Source organism: Bactrocera tryoni, chromosome 5, assembly GCF_016617805.1.
Source record: "Bactrocera tryoni isolate S06 chromosome 5, CSIRO_BtryS06_freeze2, whole genome shotgun sequence".
Classification (NCBI taxonomy): Eukaryota; Metazoa; Arthropoda; class Insecta; order Diptera; family Tephritidae; genus Bactrocera; species Bactrocera tryoni.
Window position 1 is genome coordinate 58,803,485 of NC_052503.1, and position 23,819 is coordinate 58,827,303.

The 23,819-nt window shown below is 39.2% G+C and overlaps 1 protein-coding gene across 2 annotated transcripts in view; it reads left to right on the forward strand.

The window, feature by feature from the left end:
- LOC120777292 (uncharacterized protein DDB_G0271670) overlaps positions 1–23,519 on the forward strand; it is a 123,701-nt gene extending 100,182 nt beyond the window's left edge. The window contains exons 3-6 of one of the 2 annotated variants that reach the window (XM_040108502.1): positions 10,069–10,170; positions 15,335–15,577; positions 15,897–15,959; positions 17,039–23,519. In XM_040108502.1, the coding sequence (XP_039964436.1) occupies positions 10,165–10,170; positions 15,335–15,577; positions 15,897–15,959; positions 17,039–18,247 (1,521 nt within the window). In that variant the 5' untranslated portion in view covers positions 10,069–10,164 and the 3' untranslated portion in view covers positions 18,248–23,519. The remainder of the gene's footprint in view (positions 1–10,068; positions 10,171–15,334; positions 15,578–15,896; positions 15,960–17,038) is intronic. The other variant, XM_040108503.1, reaches the window with a different exon arrangement.
- The last annotated feature ends 300 nt before the right edge of the window (positions 23,520–23,819 follow it).

Consider the following 23,819-nt stretch of genomic DNA (forward strand, 5'->3'; position numbering starts at 1 on the left):
GCAAACTTCCCTTGAGAAAGCCCAAAAGTCTTTCAAGCCACCAGTAGATCCCAACATGCCTCTAAGACAATTGAATGGTAATTGGGCACGTAGTGATGAGGAAAAGGCAAATTGCTTTGCCAAGAAAAGGTATTTTAACCCAATTGCCCAAAGAACAACTTTAAGTTTCCAACCTTGCCCAATACCGCTAACGAGCCGCTAATGTCTAATTGGACTTCTGAAATTACTAGAATCATAAACGAGCTAAATGCGAAAAAGATATCAGAACACGATAATATTACTCCAAAAACGATAATTGAGTTACCAAATATTGCTATAATGGTGTTTGCTTGTTCTTTAATGTATTGGTTCCCTCCCTCCAACTTAGTGGAAAAAGTCGCAGATCATCATGATAGTTAAACCTGGAAAAGGCCTAACACAGCCGTCTTCCTGCAGACCAATAAGTCTCTTACCCTGTATTTCTAAAATATTTGAAAAAGTGTTAATATCAAGCATGACTCCTTTGACTTTCCTCCACGAAAATAATATAATATCAACGCACCAATTTGGTAATCGTGCTAAACATGGCACTGTAAAGCAAGTAAACAGAATTACGAACGAAATCAGCAAGCAAATAAAGCATTCGAGCACAGAGAGTACTGTTCAGCTATTTTTCTAGATGTAGCTCAGGCGCTCGATAAGTTCTGGCATGAAGGCCTTTAATGGAAAATGAAAAACGTTTTACCTTACGAATTGCATAAAACTTTGGAGTCATATTTAAGTAACAGGAAATTTACAGTTAAAGTAGCAGACTTCATATCAGATGAACGAGTAATAAGGGCTGGTGTACCTCAGGATAGCATGCTAGACCCAACTCTGTACATAATATATACAGCAGATATTCCAACAGCTCCTAACGTATTGACATCCACTTTCGCGGATGACACAGCTCTAGTAAGATGTAAAAAATGCGCCATCAGAGCATCAAGAGTATTAGAGCAGCACTTAACTTTGATCGAAGAATGGCTAGCCAACTGGCGTATAAAAATTAATGAGCCGATTTTATCTACTTTTAGCATGAACACAGCAAAACATGCACTCTGAGTTTCATTAAGAGGTTGGGTTGGTTTTGACGGCCGATTTTACCAATATTTTTTAATATAGTAAATGAGTTAATTTATTATATCTTTGGATCATACAAAGTAGTAACAAAAATATTTTGTGAATTTTCGGTGCACAATTTTTGGAAATTCAGCTATTATCTGTTAGCTTCTGGAGGCACCACACAAAAACGTCTCCTCACGGTGGTCAGCTTAAGAGATGAAGGATTCGTCTAAAATAAAAATTCACCAGTTAGTAAATAAGATTAATCGTACGAGTATGATGTGGAAAACAAAAATTAAATGCTGCAAAAAATTAAATGCTGCGCTATGCTCTGGCGTAGCGGTAGCAAAAAATTGGGAGCGGTAGCAGAGCGGAGCTAATGAAGATTTTCATGTGCTACAGCTCCCGCATGTGTTTGTTGTTTTTTCTTTTTTGATATTTTCTCTCATAATATTTGAATTAATTGAATAATTCAAACAAACAAATGTTATGCAAATCACTTTAGCACTTGTTGTATCAAGTGACTTTATAAATCTAAAATCAAATATTTTAAGAAATTGTTTAATAAAGTGAATTAGACAATAATTGAATAAATTATAAAATGTTTTTCTATATTATGTAAAATATTTACCATTTTTATATTACCAAAAACATCATCTTTACAAATGTATTACAATACTCAATTACTAAGAATTTTCGAGATTAATTTTAACTATATGTATACTTTCCCTCTTTTTTACGTTGTCTCAACCGGCATCTTTTAAATTCGCTTAGGCACAGGCACAAGCAAAATCAGTATAGCCCATATACTAAACATGTATGAATATGAAAATGTTTACTTATTTCTTTCCATTTTTTGAGGAGCGTAGCTTTTCAAACACTGGTTTGGTTACGGAGGATGGAGTCATGTGTAGAAGTTCACGCAAGTGAGGAAAGTTCTCTGATCGCCATTCACTTGGGAGTGGCCAGAAACGATTCTTTTACACATGGCTCAAGCAGCTCACAACTTCCGGTCTTTGACCAAATATCCTCTGGGTAGCCTAAGAACATCCGTTCGAAGGCGAGCTAAAGTGAGAAGGCGAAACATCCCCTACATAGGGTTGTGCGCTGGGTTTGGGACCCGCCACGTAAAAAGCCCTCCCAATGAAAGATTATCAACTGCCTCGGATGAGAGACCCCCTTTTGATGACGACCATGGCAAACGAAATAAGGACTATGATAAAAGGGCATGCACCTGAAATGTCCGGTCCCTTAATTGGGAAGGTGCCGCTGCCCAGCTGGTTGATGTCCTCGCGAAAATAAAGGCTGACATCACCGCCGTCCAAGAAATGCGATGCACGGGACAAGGACAGAGACGAGTAAGTCCTTGTGACATTTACTACAGTGGCCATATAAAAGAGCGCAAGTTTGGTGTTGGATTCGTGGTGGGAGAGAGACTCCGTCGCCGAGTACCATCATTCACTCCGGTGAATGAACGTCTAGCCACAATCAGCATCAAAGCGAGGTTCTTCAACATATTGCTGATTTGCGCCCACGCCCCGTACGAAGAGAAGGACGATGTGACCAAAGATGCCTTCTATGAGAGCTTGGAACGAGCTTATGAGAGCCGCCGCCGCCACGATGTCAAAATCGTGCTTGGCGACTTTACCGCCAGGGTGGGCAAAGAAGGTGTCTTTGGCACAACGGTCGGTAAATTCAGCCTCCACGACGAAACATCGCCTAATGGGTTGATTGACTTCGCCGGGGCCCGAAATATGGTTATCTGTAGTACTAGATTCCAGCATAAGGAGATTCATCAAGCTACTTGGCTGTCTTCGGATCGAAAAACTACCAACCAGATCGATCATGTTGTGATAGACGGAAGACACGTCTCCAGTATTTTAGATGTACGTGCACTCCGAGGTCCTAATATCAACTCGGACCACTATCTTGTTGCAGCCAAGATTCGCACCCGCCTCTGTGCAGCAAAAAACGCACGTCAACAAACACAAGGAAGATTCGAAGTCGAAAAGCTGCAATCACTACAGACAGCCGAACGATTTAGTACTCGGCTTGCTCTCCTGCTCTCTGAGAGCACTCATCAACAACTCGGTATAAGGGAACTGTGGGACTTCATTTAAAGCGCTTTACGTTCAGCTGTGAACGATACCATTGGTTTTCGGAAAAGGCAAAAGATCGGCTGCTACGATGGGGAGTGCTGTGTCGTAGCGCAGAGAAAACAGACTGCCTACCTCGCAACGTTACGATCGACCACAACACGTGCGGGATAGGGTAGATACCGAGAGTTGAAGAGGGAAGCGAGACGCATTTGCAGACAGAAAAAGAAAGAGGCCGAAATGCGTGAGTATGAAGAGCTTGATAAGCTGGCCGACAGGGGTTATGCTCGAAAATTCTACGAACAAATACGGCGGCTTACAGAAGGTTTCAAGACCAGAGCATACTCTGGTAGAACCCCCAATGGTGATCCAGTCACCGATGCCCAGAGCATACTTAAATTATGGAGGGAACACTTCTCCAGCCTGCTGCATGGCAGTGAAAGTACAACGCCAGGAGAAGGGGAACCCGATTCCCCAATCGATGACGATGGAGCAGACGTTCCATTGCCCGACCATGAAGAAGTTCGAATAGCAATTGCCCGCCTGAAGCACAACAAAGCGGCAGGGGCCGACGGATTGCCGGCCGAGCTATTCAAACACGGCGGCGAGGAACTGGTAAGGAGCATGCATCAGCTTCTTTGTAAAATATGGTCGGACGAAAGCATGCTCAACGATTGGAATTTAAGTGTGCTAAGCCCAATCCATAAAAAAGGAGACCCCACAATCTGCGCCAACTACCGTGGGATTAGCCTCCTCAACATCACATATAAGGTTCTATCGATCGTATTGTGTGAAAGATTAAAGCCCACCGTCAACAAACTGATTGGACCTTATCAGTGTGGCTTTAGACCTGGAAAATCAACCACCCACCAGATATTCACCATGCGCCAAATCTTGGAAAAGACCCGTGAAAGAAGAATCGACACACACCACCTCTTCGTCGATTTCAAAGCTGCTTTCGACAGCACGAAAAGGAGCTACCTTTATGCCGCGATGTCTGAATTTGGTATCCTCGCAAAACTAGTACGGCTGTGTAAACTGACGTTGAGCAACACGAAAAGCTCCGTCAGGATCGGAAAGGACCTCTCCGAGCCGTTCGATACCAAACGAGGTTTCAGTCAGGGCGACTACCTATCGTGCGACTTTTTCAGTCTGCTTCTAGAGAAAATAGTTCGAGCTGCAGAACTGAATTGAGAAGGTACCATCTTCTATAAGAGTGTACAGCTGCTGGCGTGTGCCGATGATATTGATATCATCGGCCTCAACACCCGCGCCGTTAGTTCTGACGAAAGACGAAATATCTCCTGTCATCAAACAAACAGTCGTCGCACTCGCGACTTGGCTCTCACGTCACTGTTGACAGTCATAACTTTGAAGTTGTAGATAATTTCGTCTATTTAGGAACCAGTATTAACACCACCAACAATGTCAGCTTGGAAATCCAACGCAGGATTGCTCTTGCCAACAGGTGCTACTTCGGACTGAGTAGGCAATTGAAAAGTAAAGTCCTCTCTCGACGAACAAAAGCCAAACTCTATAAGTCGCTCATAATTCTCGTCCTGCTATATGGTGCAGAGGCTTGGACGATGACAGCAACCGATGACTCGACGTTACGAGTTTTCAAGAGAAAAGTTCTGCGAAAGATTTATGGTCCTTTACGTGTTGGCCACGCCGAATATCGCATTCGATGGAACGATGAGCTGTACCAGATATACGACGACATTGACATAGTTCAGCGAATTAAATGACAGCGGCTACGCTGGCTAGGTCATGTTGTCCGAATGTACGAAAACACTCCAGCTCTGAAAGTATTCGACGCAGTACCCGCCGGGGGAAGCAGAGGAAGACCTCCACTCCGTTGGAAAGACCAAGTGGAGAAGGACCTGGCTTCGCTTGGAATATCCAATTGGCGCCACGTAGCGAAAAAAAAGAAACGACTGGCGCGCTGTTGTTAACTCGGATATAATCGCGTAGCGGTGTCTACGCCAATTAAGAAGAAGAAGAAGAGGTCGTAACCAATGATACATTGTTTTGAGAAAAACACGATCAAAGATTGAAGCAGCCGACCGGTCTAGCTTGACGGTCTGCTTTCCCAAAGGTTCTATCTCCTACACTTTTATTGCGATTACCATGAATTGGTAAATATTCTAAACATATCAGTGTATTTAATTTATTGTTGATAATTTCAAAACCTGACTAATCACCAATGTATAACGATTAAAGTAAATCGAATCGATTTTATCCATTTTAGGCACAAAGATCCACTGTTATTAGCATAACTCAGTCTTTCGTTTTAACTGCGATAACTCACATATTGAGGTAATACTTTGATTAAGTTTATGAGGGCTAAGTGAAGCCGTTTGACTTAAAGGAAAACTGAATCAGGAGAATATTTCTTCCGAATTTCAATAAAATATCTTACAGGTTTACAGACTTTCTATAAAATTTTCGCAATAGGAACTGAGGCCCACATATTAGTTATCTGCGAGCTTAAACAGCTGCAGTCCCATTTGGATAATTTTTATTCATTAGGTGACCTACTTTGAACGACCTTATTATTCGGGCATAGTTTTATTATCCCGACAGATTCATTGGTTCGATTTAGATACTGGAAAATCAAGGAATTCGATTGCATTTAAAAAGTGTTTTATAGGAAGTAGGCGTAGTTGAGAGGTCGAAATCCCATTTCATCAATTCTATGCTTAAACCTATTAGAGACCTCATACCCCTTTGAAGACCCCTTTGAAAACTACAATAGTCGTTATATAAATCCATATAAAAGAAATACCATGAACTTTTGAGTTATATTCTGTTATTTTGGGCTCATTTGAATTGTAATTAAAACAACTTAACCCTACTATGGGGTTTAACTTTGAATTAATTAACAATGATGTGTTCAACATAAGCAATTCACTTTTTCAATGGTATTAAATCTAAATCTATAAAACATAAGAATGGCTTGAATAAAATATATCACATTCTATATTTAAGTCATCTGGCAACTGCAAAATTTTATAGATTTTAACACTTCTATTATCGACTGACATACTTTTTAGTGCTTTGTCTTGTCATGGTTGACTTCAGTGGTTTGACATTTATTGCAAAGGAAATTTGCAAATTCAAAAACCTTTACAATCTTGTCATTCGTAGGCAGGCGCATGGAATATTCAACCTTTTCCATTAAGTATAGGTATTTTCATTATGGACACATTTGAAATCAATGAACAAATTCATAGCTAACAAAAAATAATAGTTTAATTTATGTTTTTTTTTATTATTAAAAATTGCATACGCTTCTCTCTCTCACAATTATTTGACTGCCTCAGTGCAATTTTAACTGTTGTGCTTTGCACAAATGCATTACCCTCAATTAGTGACACCAAAGTTTTTAGGTGCTTCCCGCATCTGGCTAATTAATTTTGTTTAAAATCTGCAGCTGACATTTATTGCACTTGGAAATCGTTGGAAATAAATGAAAAACACAAAGTGATAACTCTAAAAGAGTAAAAACAGTCTACAATTTTTATACTCTCGCAACAATGTTGCTAACGAGAGTATTATAATTTTGTTCACATAACGGTTGTTTGTAAGTCCTAAAACTAAAAGAGTCAGATATAGGGTTATATATACCAAAGTGATCAGGGCGACGAGTAGAGTCGAAATCCGGATGTCTGTCTGTCCGTCCGTCCGTGCAAGCTGTAACTTGAGTAAAAATTGAGATATCATGATGAAACTTGGTACACGTATTCCTTTGGCTCCATAAGAAGGTTAAGTTCGAAGATGGGCAAAATCGGCCCACTGCCACGCCCACAAAATGGCGGAAACCGAAAACCTATAAAGTGTCATAACTAAGCCATAACCAAAGATATTAAAGTGAAATTTGGCACAAAGGATCGCATTAGGGAGGGGCATATTTGGACGCAATTGTTTTGGAAAAGTGGGCGTGGCCCCGCCCCCTACTAAGTTTTTTGTACATATCTCGGAAACTATTATAGCTATGTCAACCAAACTCTACAGAGTCGTTTTTTTTGAGACATCTCCATATACAATTCAAAAATGGGGGAAATCGGATAATAACCACGCCCACCTCCCATACAAAGGTTATGTTGAAAATCACTAAAAGTGCGTTAACCGACTAATAAAAAACGTCAGAAACACTAAATTTTACGGAAGAAGTGGCAGAAGGAAGCTGCACCCAGGCTTTTTTTAAAAATTGAAAATGGGCGTGGCCTCGCCCACTTTATGGACCAAGAACCATATCTCAGGAGCTACTAGACCGATTTCAATGAAATTCGGTACGTAATATTTTCTTAACACCCTGATGACGTGTACGAAATATGGGTGAAATCGGTTCACAACCATGCCTTCCTCCAATATAACAATATTTTGAATTCCATCTGATGCCTTCTCTATATAATACGAGTACATACATTAGGAACCAATGATGATAGCGGAATAAAACTTTACACAAATACGGTATTTGAAAAATATGTAAATGACGTATATTAAAATCTCGATTATCATTTTATCATGCGAGAGTATAAAATGTTCGGTGACACCCGAACTTAGCCCTTCCTTACTTGTTCTCAATGTACTTACTAGATGTGTCCATGCGTTCTGCAAATTATTGCCATATGAAACTTGCACAATAACATTTTAGTTAAGCATTAAGGTTGTACGAAAGTATGACGCTTGTATTTTAGTGTTGCATGGCAGTTTTCTAGATTGCTTTTCACCTCCTCTTTTCTTTACTAATCATAATTACAATAATAATAATACCCAACGATTACCATCCTGCTGCCCCACCGACGCGAGGGGCGCAATCCGCAAACGAGCGGAATTAGCCGAATCTTAAAAGACAGAGAGTTTTAAGCGTTTGTTAAGCGTTGTTTTAACAGAAACAAAAATTTCAACAGCCAAAATTAAGAATTAGATTACGAAAGTTTATCTACTATGTTACTTGTTAAGAGTAGATAAAATAATTTTTTTTAATGATAAAGAGTGAGCCTGTTAGATCAAATGTGCTGGAATGAGAACTGAAATCGCGACATATACGGAGGAATGGTTCGTTCAACTCAAAATTTGTTCGAGAAAATTTTAAAAGTAATGATCTAAACTGCCCGGTATTTTACAAGAAATATTATACCAAGCATTTCCCTACGACTACCGAGTGTAGGGAGATTATCTCTAAATTCTTTAGACCAACGTTTAACAAAACTAGCAGCGCCTTTAGCTTTAAAAACCATGGGAGATGCATGAAGATTAATATTGAGTTTGGGGTCTGTAGTTACTCCCAGATCAACAAAACTGCATACTTGCTCCAAGTTAAGTTTTGTATTACATATGAAGTAGAGTTTACAGATCTACGTGAAAAGAAATATCTCTTCCCTAATACATTTCGGTCCCATATCACATATACATTTGAATTATATCCTCGTTTTTAAGCCATTTACTTTATCTTTACATTGTTTCTTGAGTAGAACCAAAAATAAGCGAAAGTCATGTACTCGTATATAGTAATTCTAGTGAAAATCACTTTTCTCGTGTGAGGCTTGGCTACTAGCTCTTTTGCTACAAAGAGAATATAACAATTATCATATAAATGATTTATTAGGAAGTGCATCTACATACTACATGTGCTCCATCTAAGCAACCGTGTCAAATCTAAACTGATTGATTGATTGGTCGAAGTATCACCTGTTATTACCTTAAATGAGGAGCCTACAAGTTCATACATATATGAATGCTACAAAGGAATGGCAACGATATTTTTATAAAATCCAACTACTATTTTTGTATACTATAATTGGCGGTTCTGGTTCTGGTGGAAACTCTTAGGATTTTCACTGTAGGTGATAAATATATTGAAAATTTGTAGATGTGTTACAGAGCCCGAATATAACGAATTCTAGAAAACACTATCTCTTTTCTTCTCGACAGCAATATTCTCTCGCTTGCATCACACCGCGTTGTAACCGAAAATAACTGTTAAAATATAATAATTGTGCCTTCGTCCTTTTTGCTCACGACTTCATAATTTTTCTGTTAAATACACACCAAACAAGTAACAGAGTTAATCTGCCGTAAGCTCTGTTGATATATTTCTTATACATATATAGTATACTAGGACATGTCACAATTTTAAAGCATTTGAAGAGTGTCCTTCCATAATATGGTCGTCCTCTGTTAATTAACATTTATGCTTTCTCCATCCTAAATCCTTCTGTTTAACATAAAAATATAACGGCACTAAACCGATACCAAATTTAAACGTACTATTAAATTATTCAAAAAAGATATGTCGCTCAAGAGGGTACATTGGCAACGCCAGCAATGGATTTTATCACCATTCTTTATAACCAAATAACTTGTCACAATTTCGTATACAACGGTTCCTTGGGAGCTGTTAATATTTTAAATATTTATCGCTTCACTGCTTCGGTGGCTCACCGCAGCGGTGATAAATCAAAGTGTTCAATTCGATTACAGGGCAAAGTGGTGAAAAAGCATTTGTTTCCTTGCATAATACGCAATCCCGGAGCCAATCGCAACTCCCCGGAAGTGAGGCAGATGCGAGGCAAATAAGCGGCTGAGATCATTAGTGAGATTGATGAGCTCATGCTGCCATGTTGCCAAGTTACTTCAAAACACACAAAAGTACTTAGTGATGAGAGGAGACCGCTTGAAGGGATATGTTTCAATTAAATGGGGACTTTGAGTTCACAGCTAAAGATGCATGCAGAAGGAAGAAGAAATAGAAAATAGGCAAAGTTTTTTGTGGCTGACTTTATAACCAAGTTTATCAACGGCTGCATAGTGCTTTGTCTGCTTGTAGGCGGACCCACAGCATCTATCAACTACTTTTAATTGATTGTATTTATCTTTGCAGACTAGATGTTCATTGTGCAACTTTTTGACTGATATTCTTGCCACAACAAGAGACTGGGGATGAAAAACCTAAATAAAAAGGATTTAATATCTAAATATGCAGGTAAGTGAGATGAAAAGTAGTGATGAATAGTAAGCAGGAGCTTGCAAATGTGAACACGGCTTTCAATATAATTAACGAAACAAATAAGGTCTAGAAAAAAATAAGAAAAAGTTTAGCTTCAGCGAACAGGGTCATGGTAAAAAAGATCTTTATCTTGACTTTGATTGGTCAGTTTAATTGGCAGCTACACGCTATAGTTGTCCGATAGGACTTACATTTGTTTACATTTACATTTGTTCATATTACATTTGTGTCTTACTTTTTATAGAACTCATCCTCATCTATAATCAATTTTACCAACTGTTGCGTTGTCAGGGGATCCTTCACTCCCCTCTTTAATAACTTAACTTAAATCATAACAGGTATGCCATGATTTGAGAAATGTGGTACCCGAGTGATTGAATTGATGGTGCAACACTTCCAAATTAAATACCAATAAAATAGCACGCGAAATTGAATTCACGATTGCCGCTCGCCATGAGAAGTTAAACACAAAAAAGAGTGAACAGAAAAAGTAAAAAAAACGTGAAACTAAATGATTTCCAGAAACAATTCAATAGTGAAAATTGCTCTCCACAATGGAAGTGCACAAATTGTTATACCCAGAATGTTGCATAGATATACTTTCATATGTGTATGTATGTATACATACAAAAGAATAAAGGTTAGTAGTGAAATTCTAGAGGAAAACAAAGCAATTTAATACAAAGTTAAAAGGCAACAAATATGGGAGTATGTCTAAACTTATTTGCTATATAAGTATATGGGTATATTCAATTTAACATACAAACAAAGAAAAGTTCAACCGATTTAGCACTCAAAGTTATGACTGTCAATAGTGACGTCAGAACCATGTCACGAGTGCAACGTCTGTTTGTTTGATGACAGGAGATATTTCACCTCGTTCACTGCCAGACCAATTTGCTTTGCGTCTTTATCCAGTCTGCGGAAAGCAGAACTAACGGCGCGGTTGTTAAGACCATTCCTATCAATATCGCCAAAATACGCCAGCAGCTGTACACTCTTATAGAAGATTGTACCTTCTGGGTTTAGTTCTGCAGCTCGAATTATCTTCTTCAGAAGTAGGTTGAAGAAGTCACACGAAAGAGAGTTGCGTTGCTCAACGTCAGTATACACAGCCGTACTAGTTTGCGAGGATACCAAATTCAGACATCATGGCATAAAGGCAGCTCCTTTTCGTACTGTCGAAACCAGCTTTGAAATCGACGAAGAGGTGGTGTGTGTCGATTCTCCTTTCACGGGTCTTTTCCAAGATTTTGCGCATGGTGAATATCTGGTCGGTTGTTGATTTTCCAGGTCTAAAGCCACACTGATAAGGTCCAATCAGTTTGTTGACCGTGGACCGCAATGTTTAGGAGACTTATCCGACGGTAGTTGACGCAGATTGTGGGGTCTCCCTTTTAGTAGATTGGGTAGAGCACACTTAAATTCCAATCGTTGGGCATGCTTTCGTCCGACCGTATTCCACAAATAAGCTGATGCATGCTCCTTATCAGTTCTTTGCCGCCGTATTTGAATAGCTCGGCCGGCAATCCGTCGGTCCCTGCCGCTTTGTTGTTCTTCAGGCGGGCAATTGCTATTCGAACTTCTTCATGGTCGGGCAATGAAACATCTGCTCCATCGTCATCGATTGGGGAATCGGGTTCGTCTTCTCCTGGCGTTGTACTTTCACTGCCATTCAGCAGGCTGGAGAAGTGTTCCGTCCATAACTTTAGTATGCTCTGGGCATCGGTCACTAGATCACCTTGGGGGGTACGGCAAGAATATGCTCCGGTCTTGAAACATTCTGTTAGTCGCCGCATTTTTTCGTAGAATTTTCGAGCATTACCCCTGTCGACCAGCTTGTCAAGCTCTTCATACTCACGCATTTCGGCCTCTCTCTTTTTCTGTCTGGAAATACGTATAGCTTCCCTCTTTAACACTCGGTATTTATCCCATCCCGCACGTGTTGTGGTCGATTGTAACGTTGCGATGCAGGCAGCCTGGTTTCTTTCCGCTGCGACACGGCACTCCTCGTCGTACCAGTTGTTCTTTTGCACTTTCCGAAAACCAGTGGTTTCGGTTGCAGCTGTACGTAAGGAGCTTGAAATGCCATCCCACAGTTCCCTTATACCGAGTTGTTGACGAGTGCTCTCAGAGAGCAGGAGTGCAAGTCGAGTAGAAAATCGTTCAGCTATATGTTGTGATTGCAGCTTCTCGACGTCGAACCGTCCTTGTGCTTGTTGGCATGCGTTTTTTCTGCACAGTAGCGGGTGCGAATTTTGGCTGCAAAAAGGTGGTGGTACGAGTCGATGTTAAGACCTTGGAGCCTACACACATCTAAAACACTGGAGACGTGTCTTCCGTCTATCACAACATGATTAATCTGGTGGGTGGTTTTTCGATCCGAAGACAACCAGGTGTCTTGATGAATTGATGCTGGAATCTAGTACTACAGATAACCATATTTCAGGCCCCGGCGAAGTCGATCAGCCTCAACCCATTTGCGGATGTTTCATCGTGGAGGCTGAATTTACTGACCGTAGTACCAAAGATACCTTCTTTGCCCATCCTGGCGTTAAAGTCGCCAAGAACGATTTTGATATCGTGACGGGGGCAGCTCTCATAGGTGCACTTCAACCGCTCATAGAAGGCATCCTTGGTCACATCGTCCTTCTCTTCCGTAGGGGCGTGGGCGCAAATCAGCGATATGTTGAAGAACTTCTCTTTAATACGGATTGTGGCTAGACGTTCATCCACCGGGGGGCATCTCAGTACTTGGCGACGGAATTTCTCTCCCACCACGAATCCCATACCAAATTTGCGGTCCTTTATATGGCTATTGTAGTAATTGCCACAATGACCTACTCGCATCAGTCCTTGTCCCGTCCATCGCATTTCGTGAACGGCGGTGATGTCAGCCTTTGTTTTTTCGAGGACATCAACCAGCTGGGCAGCGACACCTTCCCAATTAAGGGACCGGACCTTCCAGGTGCATGCCCTCAAATCGTAATCCTTAAATCGTTTACCATGGTCATCATCAAAACCCCATCAGAGACTTGTTGTTATTTTTCATTGGAGCGTTTTTTTACGTAGAGGATCCCAAACCCAGCGCACAATCCTGCGGACGGGATGTTTAGAGAAGTCAATGACGATCAGAGAACTTTCACTCAGTTGCGTGAACTTCTACACATGACTCCATCCTACTTAGTTTTAGGCTACTTAAATAAGATAAATGGGCTAAACTATGATTTCATATGTACGTACTTTAATTGTCAATTACGAAATAGCTTAAAATATGCATGTAATGCAATCTTCCAACCAGACCATTGTTTAGTTTTATACAATGGACCAGACGAGCAAAATTATGGTAATATCTTTTTAGGGCAGGTAATTTCAATTCAATTCAATTTTATTGGAAAAAATGACAAGAATTGAATAAATATTTTATTTTCTTAAAATACGCTGTTAAGGATTAAAATTTTTCAAGTCTTATTTTTAAGGGAGCAACCTAAATATGCTTCTGTTAATAATGATTTAATAGCTTAGTAATGTGATTATGAAACTACTTAAAGTTATGTACTTTCTTTCTTTATTAGTGCTGATACTGTTTACGCGGTTATAACAGAGTTTACAACAGCACGCCAGCCATACTTGAAAAATTAAAATTCCAAACGTAGCCAAGTCCTTCTACACCCGGTCTTTCCAACGGAGTGGAGGTCTTCCTCTTCCTCTGCTTACCCCGGCGGGTACTGCGTCGAAAACTCCCAGAGCCGATCCATTCGGATGACATGACATAGTCACCATAACCGCTGTCTTTTAATTCGCTGAACTATGTCAACGTCGTCATATAACTCATTCAGCTCATCGTTCTATCGAATGCTATATTCGCCGTGGCCAACACGCAAAGTACCATAAATCTTTCGCAGAACCTTTCTCTCAAAAACTAGTAACGTCGACTCATCAGATGTTGTCATCGTCCATGCCTGTCCACCATATATAGAGTTTGGTTTTTGTTCGCCGAGAGAGGACTTTACTTCTCAATTGCCTACTCAGTCTACCTTTTGGCAAGAGTTGTTCTGCGTTGGATTTCGAGGCTGACATTGTTGTTGCTGTTATTACTAGCTCCAAGATAAACTAAATTATTTCGACTTCAAAGTTGCGACTTTCGACAGTGACGTAGCCCAATGCGACGACTCATTTGCTTCACTTTACTTATCCAGTCAGGAAAAAGCAGAACTAACGGCGCGAATGTTGATTCCAATGATATCACTACCATCGGCGTACGCCAGCAGCCTTCCCGATTCAGCTGTGCAGCTCGAATTATTTTCTCCAGGAGTAGATTGAAGCAGTCGCACGATAGGGAGTTGCCTTGTCTGAAACCTCGTTTGGTATCGAACGGCTCAGAGAGGTCCTTCTCGATCCTGATGGAGCTTTTGGTATTGCTCAACGTCGGCTTACACAGCCGTATTAGTTTTGCGGGGATGGCTAATTCAGACATCGCGGCATAAAGCTAGCCCCTTTTCGCGCTGACAAAAACAGCTTTGATATCGACGAAGAGGTTATGTGAGTCGATCTTCTTTCACGTGTCTTTTTTTTGTTGATTTTCCAGGCCTAAAGCCACAATGATAAGGTCCAATCAGTTTGTTGACGGTTTGCTTTTATCTTTCACGCAATACGCTCGATAGAACCTTATATGCGTTGTTGAGGAGTCTTATTCCACGGTAGTTGGCACAGGATGTGGGGTCTCCCTTTTTATGAATTCGGCAGAGCACACTTAAATTCCAGTCGTCGCGCATGCATTTGCCCCTTAAATTAATAAAAAGTTAATTTCAGTTATGTTTGTTTGCCATTTTAAAACTTAAGTTGTAGAATAAAGAAATGTTTTGTCATCATCTGGGCTGAGATCTGTAAAAGAAGTCTTGGTAGCACTGAGGTGGTATTCACATACATTCGTGCTCGAATTCAACATACTAACTATGTTCTAGAGGAATGGGGTATCGATGGCGAACATACAGTTTCCTTGTTGTATGCGAATATTTTATTGGTTTGAGATTTTTCACTATAAATAAAGAAATAAAATGTATATTTTTTTCACAGTTTATCTTTTAGGTAAATATGAGCAGGTTAATTTCTAAAAAATAATTAAAACCATTTCTTTCAGAAACAAGAAAAGAGACGCGAACTGCGTCTGAAGAGATTTTGGCGTTCACCAAAAACAACATCATCCGAAGATTCAACCGGCTATGAGAGCCCCACACGTACCAAGCCCGCAAGTGACACACAACGTTTCAACCATTTGCACTACACGAGCTTAGCACAGAGTGCACCGCGAGGACCCGAAAATGGCACGGCCTACAACAAGCCGACATGTTCGCTACCACTGCTGCAAGTGTGGCCCAGTCAGGTATGTATTAAAAGCTTCCAGGTGTCTGCGGTTGTAGTTTCACGTGAGTTTCTTAACAGAAAAAATCATTAAATGAGTTCTGGACAAACTCTATCTTAGTTTAGTGCTAGGTTCATAACACAACACCACTTTGTCTCCAGTCACAACTTATAGGCTACATAGCGTACTTCTGTTGTGCCATTGTTATTGTAATTGTTGTGTTGATTATTTTGGCTTACATTTATTATAAAAATACCTACTTTCTGTTGTTTTCTTGGTTTGACGTTGGTTTTGTGGTGTGTTGTGGTTAAAAATATAAACGAATAATGTACTCGTGTAGCCACATTTACGACAGGAGGGCTTCGTGCAGTTGCGACGAAACAGCGGCCCTGAGGGCCAACGGGTAGGCGTGAGCATTTAAACTAATTTCTTATCTCAATCTGACAAATTTCCATACTTCAAATCTAATATTTGTAAATTGCATGTTTTTTTAAATAATTTTGATACCTTTTTCCCTCTACCAACGCAAAATGGGAACTTAGCCCTTGCTTTGCTCATTTACTATTTTTTGGAAATATATAAAATAGTTTTGTACATTTTTTTACTAATAACTTAACAGATTTTGTAATTTGATAATTAATATTTAAAAAAATCCATATTGTAGATTGAAAAAGTACTTCCCTACTAAAAAATATAGATCGAAATTAACCTAATTTTTCGCAAGACCCCACACAAGAAAAACTACTTTAAGTGTGATGTACATATGTACCTCATTAGAGTCGATACATACAGTCAATGTAAAAAAGTGAAACGAAATATTCTACGAAAATATTCCGGATAATAACTATTTTGTTATAAAAGCTCTGCCACCCTGAACATGATACTATCCCTTATGATCTTTCAGCATTTATATTTTAAGACTTACAGAAATGGCTGCGAAATTTTGGTGAGATTTCGACCATTTGGCAACGTTTTCAGAGAGGCAACAGTGGGGTGATTCCTAACGGAGCCGAGTATGTGTGAAGATTTCGTACAGTTTCTTCGTTTCACTTTTTTAATGGACTGTACGGGAGTACGTTTTTAATAAGAAATACATTTTTGCACATTAATTAAAACAAATTTGGTTACTTGCAATATATAGTACTTCTATAATTTTCCACTAATTTGGTAAGCTTTATTGAATTTAAACTCTCCTAACTAACAACAAAGCACTTAGATCTGTATATAAAAGAAAATACTTTACTACACAAACAACAATATAACTTTCTCACTTTTCACTAATTTTTAAAAGTTTTTATACTTTTAGAGCTAAAACTTTTTTTGACTCATCACCACTTTGGGCCACATAATTTTCACTTCGGGCCATTTTTTTACTGCACACACCCACCCACCTTAGCTCCCTTCAAAACTTGTTTAATTGTAAAGTAACTCTGTAATGAAGCATTAACTAATCACTTGAATCGTTCTGACTCTTTCCATTAGGATTCGCCACGTGGCGAGGCAGATGGACAATCCTTCATCTTCCCTGTCATTGCCGAGACAAGTACGAGTAGCAGTAGCGGCGCTGGCAGCAGCAGTACGACTGGCGATAGTGCTGCTGCTAGCAGTTCGACCACCACTACCACCACCACCAGCGGCACCTCCGGCATCAGCAACAACAATCACAGCAATAGCAATAACTTAAATAATGGCAATCATTTAACGCTTAGCAACTCCTGCTTAGGCGAACGGCGTCGCAGCTCGCTTTACTGTGATACTTTGCATGCGGGCGACTCAGGCATTGATTCGGTGCAGGCGTCGCCTTCACCAAACGCACTGCCACCACCACCCGGTGCATCACTACTCGGTGGTGGCCAGGGTATGGGCAGCAACTCCTGCAATGTCTCACCCGCTACAACGCCCACACAGGGTTCACCGAATCTCTCGCTTGGTGGTGCACGCGCTAGCATCAGTGTCGGCGCAGCAAATTATCGACGCAAATCCAGTGCGCTACTACATCCCGATCATGCTCGCTTGTTTGCGTTGCGCATGAAGCATGCTGCCGCCTTAGAACGCGCACAAACGTCACCGGATCAAACATCCATCGAAGATGCAACCGAATTCCATGATAATGGTTTGGCAACGAATTTGCGCTTGTGCTCTGCGTCTTCGTCGACGACGTCGTCGCTGACTTCCGTCGCAGCGGTTAGCTTAGGCGGTGGCATGGGAGTGATCGGTGCAGCCGGCTCCTCCTCATCCTCCGCTGCGGCTGTGGCAGCATGTCTAGCTGCCGGCGCTGGTGCGGGTCCACAGCAGCGCGTCTCCGACCCATGGCTGCAGCCGCAATCGGATCGAGAACGTGATTCGCGCTACGAACGACGTCGTTCCTCAACGATGACGGCACGTTACTCACTGTTCGATGCATTGGATTTGGAATATGTGCTGTTGCGTGCTGCGGCACGCGGTTCGGTCGGCCCGTACTCACTAAGCGAATCTATACACAAACTGACATTTACACAATCGTTGGCGTTTCCGGCACTGGCACGCGGTCTCGCCACAAAGCGTCGGCGTTCGCATACGCGTACCAGTTCGCGACCGCTAAACCCCAATGAGTCGGGTCTTAATACGTGTGCGAAAGTCGTTACCGCCGTCATATTGGTGGGTATTTCGTTTATGGTGTTTCTGATTGTGTATAAATTTGTGCGGACGTGAGGTTTACTCCTGGCCCCGACAGATTTTCCCGTTACATATCAGCAAGCGAACGTGAATGCAAATGTATACACGTTCGCAACGGGAAATGTTAGTGCCAGCAAAACACTGTCGGGGTTCAGGAGAGTATTGGGTCTGAAAGATCGAGATTAAGTGCACAACTGTAACGGAGAGGCGAAAGTCGAGGGTACTATTTTATGCGTCTTATACAAACATGCATACTTATTAATAAAAGTTGTGATAAAAAGTATGTAATAAAGTCTAAAACCTGCACAAAATGGCTGCAATACTTTGTAATGCTGGAATCACGCCATTTTGTGTAACAAATGGAGCTGACTGTAAAAAGTGTTTCAATTAAAAAAGTTTTGTAATTCAAAAACTTACACAAAATGCCTTTTTAAAATAGTATTTGCTACTTTTTAATACTCATACATTTTCAATACCTACTATATATGCTTATGTTTGTATATATGCATAAAAACTTATGCATTTGCCTAAATAACTATTTAATAGTCAAATTCTATATTAGATTTCTTAATTGCGCTGCTTAATTATAGTTCACAAATATTGATTATCTCTTTTTCTTTTCACAAGTTTTAGATCATGGGTTATGTATAGTCGAAAATAATTTTGAATGCGTTCCAATGGTGGAATCAAACCTTTTAGCCAGTACGAAATTAGTAATACAAAGAAAAGTTAAGGAAGGTGCTGAAAAATTAATTAAATATTCTAAAAGATAAGATTATGATACCTGAATGCGAACAATTTCAGAGGTCTAGCACTAAAATTCTTTCAGTTATTTTTGAAGCAAGTATCTGGCAATTAAGTGTTCCTCAGGTTTAGTACGTAATGTCTCTCACATGGACTCAAGAGCCATAACCTTAAAAAACAATTTTTACTTTTAACAAAAAAGGATCTGCCAAATGAGAAAAATGAAAGTATTACCCGTTTTAGTATATTCATTAAAATATTACTGTAACGAAAAATCCATACCATATACATAGGTATTTCGTAAAACACTGAAAGCTTGTTTTTGTACCAGGTTGCTGATCGCCATATTTCCCACAAAAAATCTCTCTTTGTGGTGCCAGAAACTCATAAAAATGGATCCAAAGATGGATCAAAGATCGAGAAAGCTTCATTTGCTTATCACAAGATTGTTGAGGCGGCAATAACATTTCCAAACAGTTTGAAGTTTCAACCGCTATACAATAAAAGCTGGACAGTGGAGAAGAATGCGGCTCAAATATGGATCCAGGCGCTAGGCATCAAAGCATATGTCAGACAAATAAGTACAGTGCATACGCTGTCGGCACTAAGAGTTATCATTGCTTTCCCAACAATATCAAGTGATGCAGCTGAAGTAATAATAATATGATGCCCACTGACATTCAGGGTGACGAATGCGAGCGAGTATACTCGAGTATGCTGTGTATAGGATCGAAAAGCAGTGGCAAACCTCACTCAAAGGACGGTGGACCTACGAACTGATACCGCACATTCATTCATGGATCGACAGATGACATGGCATCGAGCACGACATCACTCCGAATTGTACGCCGTGTTCACAGTGCTCTGAGCATGTATTCTTTTATTGCCCGCGCTTTTTAAGTACAAGAAAAAAACTTAAAACTACACTCGGTGTTATTTTTGGTACGGAAAAGGACACTCATGTGTCAGTCCACTGAGAACTGGAGAGCAGTCAGCGAAGCGGCACCCTCAATCATAACAAAACTGAGGCATACAAAGCAGAGTAGGCGTCCGTCAGTCTGTGCCATAGAGGAAAGGATTAAATGTCTTATCACTCTCACAAAGTAATACTTAATCAGAGGGTTCTGTGGGAGAGTTTGGAGTTGAGAGTAGGTTAGATTAGTGGAGAAGAACTTTTAGTTCTGGTAATTCGAGGAACTGCCTACACTCTACTCTGGGTCAGAAAGATCGCACAGCCAGATATGTATTGCATTTGACAAGAGGTGCATAAATCTACTGCAGCAACGCTGAGGACAACAATATACCATACCGCTATAATTTTCTTTTAATTTATATTTAATTTAATCTTAATTTTTGTTAGCGAGTGCTTTCTCATTTAAATATTATTTGCTCTTTCCAACTAATATTTCAACTCTAAAAGTGCCTATTTATCCAACAATCTTTACTCAAGCTTCGAATTTATTCAGAGGTAATTATAAAGATACAATACTTGTATTTATACCATAAATTTTCTACCAAACAAAATTTATAAAATAAATGGATGAACTAAATAAATATCAGTAGGGTGTGAGTTCTCAAGTAAAAATTTTAAGAATGAAATTTCTAGACGAATTCTCTGTAATTAATGAAAAGTTTTGATAAAGCCATAATTTTTTATAAATCCGTAATAACGTGCGATTTACACCGAATTATATGCTTTGTCGTAATTATACATACCATGTTCAAACTGGGTTGTTTGGAAATTTTTTCTCAATTATTCCATGACAATTAAGATATTAACTTTCCCATTTTTATGGTCTTCAATTAGTGTTAGACAATTCTATGGACTTAAATTTGGATGGATTTTAAATTTTATCTCTGAAAACTAAGTAACAACTTTTTTTTGAAATCTTTATACATATAATTAAATTTTTTGCTCATATTTTTGTGGTAATTCATGGTCCAATTAAAAACACTATACCTGAAATAATTTACATCTTTACAACTTTTTCTTCTTTTCTAAGAATTTATTGTTAACTAAACACTAATTGGGTAATTAGTTGATTGCTTAGTGTATGCTTAATTGAGAACAATTATGAGATAAATTTTTGAAATTATCTTAATTACCCAATTAAGCTGCTTCTGGTTGGACATGGTACTAGTTTTACCCACAATTTTTCTAAATAATACAATAGTTTCTTAAATACTTAAGTCAAAAAATGTTTTCAATTCAATTAAATTTATAGTTGAAGAAAAGGAATTATAGAAGATGTATAATTAAAAGCCAAACCAATAAAACTTTCTAATGTGACCATTATAATAAATCAATTAGTGAGCAGAAAATGCTGAAATCACTGTAAAACAACAAAAGCTGTGGAGAAGACAAGAAACTGTTTAAGTGATGGGAGATACGTAAATATATATTCAAGTAGTCAACTAGGAATGTATGTGGTTAAGTGCAGGGTCGTATTTTATAGTCCTTAACTATCTGTGTGCGAAAAGTTGCTAATTGTCAATCAAATAATATGATGATAAAATTCATAATTCAATTAGATAGTTCTAAAAACGCTGGCTGAAATTCTAAAGTATTCTTCTAAATAAATGCCTTTACTTGATCACAAAACAGAAGCAAAAACAAAAACACATTTCGGCTTTGCTACCAACACAAACCTACATACTAAAAACTGAACTACACAAATTTATAGCCACAATTAAAACATTTAATTAAGTAAAATAGAGACCATGCAATTTTATTATGAGAAATTATATGTATGTATATATTGTGGATTTTGTTGCATCGAAAAATATATTTATAACATGCTGCTAATTCCAAAAAATTTTAGGGATATACTGCGTACAGCGTAGCGAACAAATATCATTCTAATTTGAATCTCGTTCTAATTTTAATTTTAATTTAATATTCCTTCTTAAATTACGAGAATTACAGTTACCTTTTACGGCTTTTGTTAGTAGTCAAATATCTTCAGCAGTAATGCGTCGAATGTCATCGGCAAAGGTGTCAATCCTACAAAAATACGTCCAGCGGTATTAAATTGTATGACCTTGGAGGTCACCACAGACTCATGAGGCAAGATAATGAGTAAAACTCCTTCAATCAGTTGACTGTTTCGGATGGATGTATGACATTTAAGGCCAAAGATCGTCCACATCAACAATTTTCCAATTCAAGTAGTTCAATTTCAAGTACGAAAGAGTCACTAATCATGGCTCTTTAGTGTTCCACATTAGCTATATCATATTTGATGGCTTAATTTTTGAAGAAATATGGATCTCTGATTTCCTCTACCCATAAAGTACGCCATGTGGCACTCCTATATCAACGATTTTGTTTATCAATGTTCATTAAAATTTTTCTGTCAAAAACAGGATTTGTCGCCATCTCGTTTTGAACCCATTCAGCGAACGTTCTGATTTATTTCTGACTCTAAATAAATAGGTATTTCTTCGTAAAATCAACCATAATTGTCTCTAAGTGCTCAGGATAGTGTAAATTAGATTTTTAATTTTCCAATATTAATAAATAAAATGGTTAAGTAACATCAATAAATTAAGCAAGACAATCAATATCCTCCTGATACCAGATGACGTCTTGATAAAGTTTTGAACCACCTACCGAGTCGATGAAGGTGTAATTTGTTTCCCTAATATAATATTGAAGCTTAATTTCTAAGTATTTAATTGTCTCTACGCACTAATAGTCGGCGTATCGATAGTACTTAAGTCCGCAGAACATGCAAATATACTATGAGCAAAAAATAGTAAGACTGTTCACAATTTTAAAATTCTTAATTTATTCTCCAAAGGTCTTCAATTGACGCAAAACGGTTTCACCGAAGCGGTCGTTTGAGTTTGCTGAATAGCCGAAAGCCACACGCAGCTAAATCAGGTTATAACGTTGGTTGTGGCGCGATATTGGTAGAAAAATTGGCGAAAAACAAACGAAGAATCAATGCAGGCTGCGACTGTGCAAAAACCAAGAGATTTCGGTCCATATCCGGCCTCTTTTTTATGAAAAGCGTGGCACAAACGACGCATAACACCCTGTAGTAGTATTCCTTGTTGATAGTTTGGCCGGTCGGAAGAATTCGGAGTGTACAACACTTCGATAATCGATTGATTTTTGGCCTGCGCTAACGTGGTGTTTTCGACTTCGGAATACATTGTTGCACAGATGTTATGAACGTTTCGGGTATGAGAAATTTGATTCCGCACACAAAATTTAATGGAACTTCTTCATTGAATAATTTCACTCATGGTTAAAAATACATAGATGAATGCACTTTATGTACTTCAGGAAAATTTTGTTTTGATGTTACATTTGACACATATGTTACCGATAATCATACCAACCTAGAAAATAAATATTTCAACGAATGGGGTTTCGCGCGAAATTTAATTTAAAATGTCTTACTGTTTTTTGCTCACAGTGATATTTGAATCGTATTGTGCGGTAGAAAATGTCGATGTTTCCCAATAGTAGGGGAGCCCAAGAGGGGATTTTTGCAGTTACTTAAGCGTGTCAGAAAACTTTATGGGGAGAAACATTGGACCTTTGTATGTACCCCTACCAAATATGAGCCCTTATATGGAGGTGTGCGTTGACATTTTCCGTGGGACGATGCAGGTAAAATCGTCGAAAAAGGTCAAGTGTACTGATCACCATAGTGTGGTTGTTGTTAGTAGACGCTTGACAATTTTATTTGTTTCTTACTCTCTCGTACAAAGTAACTGATACGTCTCAACCCTTCTCATTAAATGTGCGTAACTACGATGCTTGTAACTTACCACCCTGCCGATCAGAGCTACAACAACATTTACTGCGAACGAAATATATTGCGTGTTTGTGGAGAAACGCTCACAATCG